Genomic DNA, 11,075 nt, shown 5'->3' with positions numbered 1-11,075 from the left:
CACCAGGGAGGTACCCTGAAAGAGGCTCTGCTGTGATGTTTCAAAGCAACCAGAACTGCCCTTAGTTATCATAGTTAAAGAGCAGACGCTTCCAGACTTACACAGCTGGCTACACCTGATGTAGCGAGCTATCAAAAAATGGGCAGTTTAGATCAGTCTGGTTCAGGCTCAGAGAGCTGGTGAGTTGGTTTGTGTTTGAACCAAGCTGTGAGTGATGTCATGCTGGGTTCGCGACCATTGCTTTGCAGTGATTGTGACTAGGGTAGCATCATGAAACACTGATGTCACCAGGACGCAGGCACTGTTGAAGCCACTGCCATTGTTTAGTGACCCCCAAGAAGTAATCAGTGGGTCCTCATGGAAATTGAACATGTGTAGTTGATTCTTTTTTTTTCCCACTAGAGAAACACCCAGAGGCCCAGAGGTTAGAGGTCACAGAAAGTCCATCACAGCCTCAGAACAATACAGTATTTCTTTTTATGGCCACATGTTGCTGTAGCTTTTCTGCATTAGGATATATGATCAAAGCTGCCTTGCTAGGGTATGTACAAATAATAGGCTTCCATGTGTCTCAGCTAACACACCACAGGCTCTAGAGGCCTCATTAAAGCTCTGCCAAAGAGAAAGGAAGAAGGTGTTGGCTGGGGACATGGAAGAGGAGTCAGGGCAGAGCAATTGTCCAACTTACATGGAGAGTGTTGGCAAGAAATTTGGGCCCCATTAAAGTCAAAAGCAAAACTTCTGTTGAATTAACAATAGTAGTGACATAAGTTACTAGAGACTAGAGCAGATCTTGAATAAAGTGGAAATGAAATTGTTAAGGTGGATGCTTGGAGGTATAAGAATGGTCTATGCTTGGAACGAACAAATTAGAGGAAGTGTGAAGACGGTACTGATTATAGAAAAGCTAAGAGAATCCAGGTTTAGATGATTTGGGCGTGTGAAAGGAAAATTGGAAGAACAGATGGGAAACAGCCTGTTGAACTTAGAAGAGGAGGGTAACAGAATGATGAGCCAAAGCTAGATGGATGGATGTCCTACAAAAGGATCTGGTTAGCTGAAAAGTTTCAGAGGAACTGCTTCAAGACAGACTGGAATGGAGAAGAAGGACTTGAAGAGCTGACTCTGTTTAGGTGGGATGCAAGCTAGAAGAAGAAAAGCAGTAGTAACATGGGTTCAGGTTGTGGTGATGATGGTGGAATAAGTCACAGAAGCAGTAGTAGTATAATTAGTAAATGGCTTAATCATGTCCTCACCATGAGCTTAGCTCCTGGATTAGACCAAGAGGCTGATTCTGACCGATATAGTGCTTCTCTGGTAAGGGGCTATGACTGATCTCCTCCTGGGCCCATACCATCCTCCTGTATCCAGTGCAGGAGTGTATGGGGGTGCCCTGCACCCTTTTCATTCTCAGGGTTGAAGCAACGGTCTGAAGGCTTGCTGTAGGTGCCTGGCTGGGGCTAACTGGTCACCACATTTGGGATTTGGAAGGCCTTTCCTCCAGGTCAGATTTGCAGGGACCTCATGGGATTTCACCTTTCTCTTCAGCATGGAGTGTGGATCACCTGCTAGGATCAAATGGTCACATCTCAGCTGATCAATTCCCTGCCACAGGGACCTCAACCATTCATAGCACCTAAGTCTATTTACCCCTTCACATAACACAAGAACTAAGGATCACCCAATGAAATTAAGAGGCAGCAGGTTTAAAACAAACAAAAGGAAGTACTTTTTCACATTACATACAATCAACTATGGAACTCATTGTCAGGGGACATTGCCAGGCCAAAATATAACTGGGTTAAAAAAAGATTGAGATAAGTTTATGGAGGATAGGTCCATCAATGGCTATTAGCCAAAACAGTCAGGGACTTAACCCCATGATTTAGGTGTCCCTAAACCTCCAACTGCCAGGAACTGGGATTGGATGACAGGGGATGGATCATTCACTAATTGCCCTGTTCTGTTCATTCCCTCTGAAGCACCTGGCATTGGCCACTGTCAGAAGACAGGTTTCAGAGTAACAGCCGTGTTAGTCTGTATTCGCAAAAAGAAAAGGAGTACTTGTGGCACCTTAGAGACTAACCAATTTATTTGAGCATAAGCTTTCGTGAGCTACAGCTCACTTCATCTGCATCCGATGAAGTGAGCTGTAGCTCACGAAAGCTTATGCTCAAATAAATTGGTTAGTCTCTAAGGTGCCACAAGTCCTCCTTTTCTTTTTGTCAGAAGACAGGATACCGGACTAGACTGAACAATGGTCTGATCTAGTATGGCCATTCTTATGTTCCTGTTCTGTGCCTGTGGCATACAACAGCTTAGTCTTCTGAGGGCTGAAATACCTTTAGTTTAATTGAAATCATTGTTTAGTATGTGGGTGAAACGTAATGACCTATGATAACAGAAGGGCAGAATGGATGAGCTAATGGTCCCTTATAGCCTAAGCCTTTATGAAACCATAGAAACTTTTGCCCCCTTTAGTACCACTGAATAACTCCTGCTGTGAGGTGTCCAAGTAAATGTAGTAGTAGCAACAAGAGTAATAATGGGTACTAAGATAATGTCTATGTTTGACTGCTTCTACTTCATTTACATATGCAGAACATCCTACCCTGTGTTCAAAATCCAATATGAATATTAACCAGGTAACCCCATCACACTCCTCTTACAAACTTTGGCCATCCATAACACAAGCTATATGCCTATTAAACCCCCTGGCAGGAAGGAAACATGAAGGAATCTCAAGCTTCCTCTTTTGTAATGCGACTGGTTTGTTGTGTGGTGATGTAACGTACACTATCCTTTCAGACCACTGATGGTTAGCAAGTTGTGTTTGTCCAGTTCTGATGGGGACTTGGATTTACACCAGGGTCTGTGATACATGGTGGTGTATTTGGATCCCTGTTCTCTCAATACCAGGTCCTTTTTAGAAGACTATAGTGAAAGAAAAATATTAATTTTAATTAATTAATTAATTAATTAATTTTATTGATGTGTCTAAAATACAAGAGGTTTGTATCTATGAAACAACAAGGAATAGGGGAGAGAGAATATTTTATTTTATTTTATTTTAAAGAGAGAGAGAGAATCTGGAGTAGATTATGATGATGACAGACAGATTGTTAGAGAGGTTGGTAGATCGATAGATGAATGTGTGGAGGGATAGATTGATAGATAGATTGATAGGTCATTCTTTACAGTGTTATTACTATTATGCAAGGTAATTTAGAGTAGAAGAAAAGAGAGCATTCCTGATGCGAAGATATACTGAGACACGTTTTTTCCCCCAATTAATTTTGACCATAATTTTGATTACCTATTCTGTTCATTCCCTCTGGGGCAACTGGCAATTGGCCACTGTCAGAAGACAGGATACTGGGCTAGACTGAACAATGGTCTGATCTAGCATGGCCATTCTTATGTTCTTATGACTAGGGCCCTAACAAATTCACGGCCATGAAAAAGGCATCATGGATTGTGAAATCTGGTATCCCCCTGTGAAATCTGGTCTTTTGTGTGCTTTTTGTGTGCACTGCCTTCAGAGCTGAGCAGCCAGAGAGCAGCAGCTTTTGGCTGGGCACCCAGATATGAAGGTAGCACCCCACCATCAGCAGCACAGAATTAAGGGTGGCAATACCATTCCATGCCACCCTTACTTCTGTGATGGTGGTGACCCTGCCTTCAGAGCTGGGCTCCCGGCCAGCAGCCCCCCGCTCTCCAGCTGCCCAGCTCCGACGGTAGCTCCACTGTCAGCAGCAGCCCAGAAGTCAGGGTAGCAGTACCCCAACCTGCCCCCCACAATAACCCCGTGACCACCCCACAACTCCTTTTTGGGTCAGGACCCCTCCAACTACAACACTGAGAAATTTCAGATTTGAATAGCTGAAATTATGAAATTTATGATTTTTAAAATCCTGTGAACATGAAATTGACCAAAAAGGGACCGTGAATTTGGTAGGGCCCTACTTATGACCAATAAGAGAAAAAAAATTAGGAAAAAATTCAAAATTGCAAGAATCTGCACATTTCCAAAGGTTTAAAAGAGTTTATTTCAATAGTTTTCTAGAGTTTTTAACACAATTTTCTTCTCAATGTTTTTTAAACAATATTGAAATGACTGTTGAACTTTTGTCATTTACAAAATACCATGTAAATGAAACATTTTGATAACCCTTTAAATGGTATTTTCTCTTAAACATGATAAAAATGTCATGATATTTTTGTAGAGAATGAATATTTTTGAAAATCTTGTCTGTATTTTAGGGGTTATTTTCATTTCAAAGATGGACATTTTTGAAGGGAAATATTAAATATTTATTATTATTATTAACATTAGTGCTAAAATATTACATATCCATGAATACAAATATTCACATAACATAGCTACATAACATTTAATTTCATTATATTTTTAAGGACCTGTTTTCTATCTATACATGCACACAGACATGTATGTGTAGAGAGATAGATATCTTTATACAACTACATGTGTCAGTGCACACATTTTGGAATTGGCATTATTTATGTTCCTCTTTTTATTTATTTCACTGATGTGCAAAATTTCAGTGTCAGAAGATCAATCAGACACTTTTTATCTCTTCACTTACACTCTGTCCCCACTTCTTCGATGCCCCTTCCCCACCCCAGGACTTCCTGTATAATTTCAGATACCTCAGAAATTTGAAACAACAATCATATTTTCATTTAAAATCAACCTCTCACAGAAAAATATATTTTAATTTCCTATCACCCCATTCAAAATTACAGTGGCCTGGGGAGCGTTATGTCATGAAATCTTGAAATAAAATAGATATGATCAAAATTTTTCGAGAAGAATGTTTTTCCAGTGAAAAACAGCTTATCTTGAAAATTCAGCTTTCCATGAAAAGCTGTCCCCAACTTTGAAATGTTTCCATTTTCCACAAAAGTTTCAGTGACATTTTAATCTATACAGCAAAAACAACAAGGAGTCCTTGTGGCACCTTGTCACAGATACATCTGATGAAGTGGGCTCTCGCCCATGAAAGCTTATGCCCAAATAAATGTGTTAGTCTCTATGGTGCCACAAAGATTCCTCATTGTTTTTGCTGATGCAGACTAACACGGCTACCACTCTGAAACCTTTAATCTATATATTACTGTGGAATCAGCATTGTACAATTTTATTTGGTAGATAGATAGAGCTTCTCAAAAAAATGGAAAATTGGAGTTTTGGTTAAAACTAAATTTTTCACAGAAAATTAAATTTTCATCAGAAAAGCCAAAAAAAATGTATATACTTTTGTTTTAGAGCTGAAATATTTTCACTTCTTGGTAGTTTTTTGCCCTTTTTTAAAAATTTAAAGTCAAAATTTACTGATGCTAATTTTCCCTATTGGGAAAAAAATCAACCAGCTTTGTCAGACAGTTAGATACATTGATTAAATGGCTAATCTTGCACACAATGTGTCAAAATATCCAATGGATGGAAACTTATTCTAGAGAAATTCAAACTGTAAATAAGTAATATCTCTTCAACAGTGAGATTAAGTAACAATTGGAACTACTTATCCAGGGATGTGATGGATTTCTATCACCTGAAGTGTTTAAAGTATCTGGCTGGTGAATCTTGCCCATATGCTCAGGGTTTAGCTGATCGCCATATTTGGGGTCGGGAAGGAATTTTCCTCCAGGGCAGATTGGAAGAGGCCCTGGAGGTTTTTCGCCTTCCTCTGTAGCATGGGGCACAGGTCACTTGCTGGAGGATTTTCTGCTCCTTGAAGTCTTTAAACCACGATTTGAGGACTTCAATAGCTCAGACATAGGTAAGGTTTTTTGCAGGAGTGGGTGGGTGAGATTCTGTGGCCTGTGCTGTGCAGGAGGTCAGACTAGATGATCATAATGGTCCCTTCTGACCTTAGTATCTATGAATCTAAAGCAAGACTAATGTAGGAAGTACTGAGAGAAATTATATTCCATATAGTATGCAGACTAGATGATTGTAATGGCCTCATTTGCCCTTAAAATCTATAGAAAGATAGATAATTCTTCACTGTATTGGAACTGACCTGCAAGGTAAATTGTTAAAGGAAAAGAGTGATTTCCTGACCCAAAGACATAGTGAGAACAAGGTTTTCTTCCCTCATGAATTTGCACATTTAGAGAAAATATTGTGTTAAGACAAAATAAAAAAATCGGGAATATTTTCATTTCAAGGAGTTAAAAACAAGTTTATTTCAATAGTTTTTGTACAATTTTTTCAATCCATTTTTTTCATTTTGTTGAACATATTATAGAAATGGCTATTAATTCTTTTCATTTACCAAACAGTGGATAAATGAAACATTTTAAGAATCCTTTAAATGTGATTTTCTTTGAAAAAATATTAAAAATGTCATATTTTTTGCAGAAAATTACTTTTGATTATTTTCATAGGAAAAAACACATATAACTAAGGACCACACACATGAACAAGAGTTTACCAGAGGGGTGGGTGTTAAGGGATGGGGCACAGCATGCTGAGCTCTGATTGGGCAGGGATGGTGTCCCTAGCCTCTGTTTGCCAAAAGCTGGGAATGGGTGACACAACAGGAGACACAACAGGTATCACTTAATGGTTACCTGTTCTGTTCATTCCCTCTGGGGCACCTGGCATTGGCCACTGTGATAAGACAGGATACTGGGTTAGATGGACCTTGGGTCTGACCCAGTATGGCCATTCTTATGTACCTCCATTTCATGCAAATGTTAGCAAATCGAGTTTGCCTTTACTGATTTTTGTGGGAAAGGCACACATTTCACAAGAGCTTTCCTCAGGGCCCTGTTCACCTCCTTGTTTCTCAGGCTGTAGATGAGGGGGTTGACCATGGGAGTCAGGACTGTGTAGAAGACAGAGAATACTTTGTTCAGGTTTCCCACTGTAGCACGATCTGGTAGCATGTAGACAATCATTAGTGTTCCATAGAAAATTGTCACCAAAATGAGGTGAGAAGAGCAGGTGGAAAAGGCTTTTTGCCTCTTGGTGGTGGAAGGGATTCTCAGGATAGAGGCGATGATAGAAATGTAGGATATCACAGTTAATAGGAATGTGGGAAGGGTGAAGATGGAGGAGAGTATGAAGGTCACAAGTTCCATCTGGCTGGTGTCACTGCAGCAGAGTTTGATCAGAGGGGTGAAATCACAGAAGAAATGATCAATTTCATTTGGGCCGCAGAAAGTGAACTGTGCTAACAAAGATGTTGTGACAGTGCTAGCCAGAAAGCCACTAATCCAAGACAAAGATGCCATCTGGAGACACAAGCTGACATTCATCTGCATTGCATAGTGCAGGGGTTTACATATTGCTAAGTACCGATCATAAGACATCACTGCTAGGAGAGCACATTCTACAGCTACCAGGGAGCTGAACCAATTAAATTGCATGATGCACCCGCTAACAGAAATGGTTCTGTCCCCTGTCAGGAGACTGGCCAGCATCCTGGGCAGGATGGTGGAGGTATAGCCGATCTCCAAGCAGGACAGGTTCCCCAGGAAGAAATACATGGGGGTGTGCAGGTGTTGGTTAGCAACAATTAGAACAACGATGAGGATGTTCCCAGACATGGTCACAAAGTAGATCACTAGGAACAGCGGGAAGAGAAGAATCTGTAGTTCAGGGAGATCCCCAAATCCCAGCAGGATTAATTTTGTGATGGGCGTTTGATTTCCAGCTTCTGCATGGGTCTGGAAGTGAAGCTGGGGGAAGAAAAGAAACTTTATAGTATGTTTAGTATTAACTAAGTATCAACTAGTATTGCAAGGAGATCAGTTTTATACAAAATTGGTTTACATGTGTTCCAAATTTTGTTTTTATTTTTTCTTGTGGCATTTTCACTCGGATCTCTCCTAATGGCAATCATATGGAGGCTCAGTGTCTCTACAAAAACCATTACTGGCTTTATTGGTAACTCAATTATACTGAAAATGCATGTCCACTTTTTTGTCCTTTGATAAGGCACTCAGACACCGCAGCAATGATCATGTGAGAGAGAGAGAGGTTGTTTGAATCAAAGAATGGGAAGTCAGACAAACAGAGATAGATTGAGATCGATGGACAGAAGAATGCATAGGCAGACTGACAAAGAGAGAGACAGAGTGACACACACTCAAGAATGAATGAGCAGAGAGAGAGAGTAATTGTTGGAAGTGAAGTATAGTGAGGCAGATGAACATAGATAGATATCTTTCATTATTACCGCTTTCCAGGTTTTGCCCTCTGTCAAGGTTCCTTCCCCAATCTGAACTCTAGGGTACAGATGTGGGGACCTGCATGAAAAAAACCCTTAAGCTTATTTTTACCACCTTAGGTTAAAACTTCCCCAAGTTACAAACTATTTTACCTTTTGTCCCTGGACTTTATTGCTGCCACCACCAAGCATCTAACAAATATATAACAGGGAAAGAGCCCGCTTGAAAACGTCTTTCCCCCCAAAATCCTCCCCAAACCCTACACCCCCTTTCCTGGGGAAGGCTTGATAAAAATCCTCACCAATTTGCATAGGTGACCACAGACCCAAACCCTTGGATCTTAAGAACAAGGAAAAAGCAATCAGGTTCTTCAAAGAAGAATTTTAATTGAAGAAAAAGTAAAAGAATCACCTCTGTAAAATCAGGATGGTAAATACCTTACAGGGTAATCAGATTCAAAACATAGAGAATCCCTCTAGGCAAAACCTTAAGTTCCAAAAAGACACACAGACAGGAATCTACAGTCCATTCAGCACAGCTGTTTTATCAGCCATTTAAATAAAACAGAATCTAACGCATCTCTAGCTAGATTACTTACTAAGTTCTAAGACTCCATTCCTGTTCTGTCCCCGGCAAAAGCATCACACAGACAGAGAGAACCTTTGTTTCTCCTCTCCACCCCCTCCATCTTTGAAAGTATCTTGTCTCCTCATTGGTCATTTTGGTCAGGTGCCAGCGAGGTTATCCTAGCTTCTTAACCCTTTACTGGTGAAAGGCTTTTTCCTCTGGTCAGGAGGGATTTTAAAGGTGTTTACCCTCCCTTTATATTTATGAGACCCTCCAATTCAATACATATTCATTTTGGCTGTCCCTCTATGAATTGCCTGCATCTTCCCAGGCTGAATTTTGTTTTCTCCTTTTCTACCCATATTTCTAACCTCTGACTCTTTCTTTATCCTGACTTCAAACGCGCAATGGAATTCAGTTCCAAACCAATAATGGAGGAAGACATTCCTATGAAACCCCTTCTACTTTCCCTCTTGCTAATACTGACTCTAAATCAACACAGTGATTTACATCTGCTACTCCCTGGTGAAGGAAATGTCAAAAAAAAGGTTATGACTCCTTTCTGTCTAAAGTATTATGACCCCAATTCAAGAAGATACTCAACTTGCACTTAGCTTTTAGCACAGGAGCAGTCCGATTAACTTACATGGGATTGGTCATAAGCTTAAAGTTATGCATATGTTTAAGTACCTTCCTGAATCAGAGTCTATAGTGGTTTCCAACTTAGAGGGGCAAATGTTGCAGTGGAAACAAAGGATTCCGCAAGATGATCTATCAAATCTTTTATCTTCCCTAAAGAGGATAGAAAACTGGAACTACTTACAAAGGGATGTGATATAGTCTCTGTCACTTAAAGTTATAAAAGTCATGACTGAATATGTTTCTTAAAGGTATGCCCTAATTTCAACCAGAAGTTGTCATTCTATGCAAGAATCACTGGCTGAAATTATCTTGCCTGTATTATGCAGGAGGTCAGACTAGATGACCATAATGGTTCTTTCTGTCCTTAAATTCCATAAATCTGTAAATTGGTTTACCTTTAAGAAGGAGGTATTACCAGCCAAAATCTCTGATGTGAACTCTTCACTCATAGTATTGACACCAGGATATGGGTTCTGCTGTCTATCTTCCATCCTCCTCCTCATCATTATGATGCATGGGTGCCGGCTTCCTCTGGAGGAGCACCCATGGAGTCAGCGACTATGTTCAGGTGAGATCGTTCAATAAGGAGTTTTGCCTATGCTTGACTATATGTGTCAGTTCTGCTACCCAGCTGCATTCATTTTGCCTTCTATCCGTCTATTGAATGTCAGCGTCTCTCCTAATTCCTTATTTATTCGTTGTGGGAGAAGGGGAAACCTCCCTTGACATTTTAGCTGATGGCGGCAATAACAATGGCAGGGGTTTCCATGTGGGATTTGAACACAGTCCTCCCTTTTGTTCTTTTGAAAAAATCAGCCATTTTATTTATCGTTAGATATAGAGATGGTCCAGACTCTTTTTTAAAAACGTTTGTTTTCCACTGGAGAATGCCAGCTTATCAACACTGACACTGTTCTTTCAGAAGAGAAAGTTTTGACACACTTCCTTGTGTTGGGAATCCAAAATGACTGAGCTTGTCCAAACACCTCGTCTCAACATTTCCTAAATGAAAAGCTTCCAATTATTGTTGCAGCCACATTTGCATTTTTGCATTTCACATTGAAATTTATTTTAACTTATTGTAAAAAATAAAAAGGTCAAAATTGAAATGAAACATTTTGAAATTATGGGAGCAATGCATGTCAGCCGACCCAATCCCAGTTTTGTGGGGGGTGGGGGGATTATCTTTTCACAGTAACATTCAGGTTGAGATTTTCAGAGTTGCCCAAGGGAGTTAGATGCCTAATTTCCATTAGAAGGAAGGGGAATGGACGTCCCATCCCTTAAAGGGCTCTGAATCTCTCATACGACCCTTGTCCACTGATCAAAGGCAAAGTATGTTATCTCAGTATGGTTTCTATATTTCTGTTGTTATTGGTTTAATGCCAAGAGATCTCAGCTGAGACCAGGGCCCCATTGTGCTAAGTCCTGTGCGTGCACATAGTAAAAAACAGATCCTGCCGTGCTGAGAGTACAATCTAAATGGATTAAAGGTGGGAGTGGAAACTGAGTCACATAGCAGGGAAGTGACAGTGCTAAAAGTCAGTGGTAGCTCTAGAAAAGGAGCCCAGGTTTTCTGACTCCTTGTCCCAAGCTCTATAAAGTGTGCACAGCATTACTTCTACAAACTGTTGGCATTATCGAGTCATTTAAAGGCTCAT

The 11,075-nt window shown here is 40.3% G+C and overlaps 1 protein-coding gene across 1 annotated transcript; it reads right to left on the bottom strand.

Moving 5' to 3' along the window:
- Nucleotides 1-6,726: 6,726 nt before the first annotated feature.
- Nucleotides 6,727-7,680, bottom strand: LOC140896749 (olfactory receptor 11A1). Its single transcript, XM_073308797.1, has one exon. It carries the CDS (start codon nt 7,579-7,581, stop codon nt 6,727-6,729), a length of 855 nt encoding a protein of 284 aa, XP_073164898.1. The 5' UTR covers nt 7,582-7,680.
- Between the last annotated feature and the right edge of the window lie 3,395 nt (nt 7,681-11,075).

Source organism: Lepidochelys kempii, chromosome 13 (assembly GCF_965140285.1).
Source record: "Lepidochelys kempii isolate rLepKem1 chromosome 13, rLepKem1.hap1, whole genome shotgun sequence".
In the NCBI taxonomy this organism is placed as follows: domain Eukaryota; kingdom Metazoa; phylum Chordata; order Testudines; family Cheloniidae; genus Lepidochelys; species Lepidochelys kempii.
The sequence above is the reverse complement of the archived record's forward strand: the minus strand, read 5'-3'. Positions and strand labels throughout refer to the sequence as shown.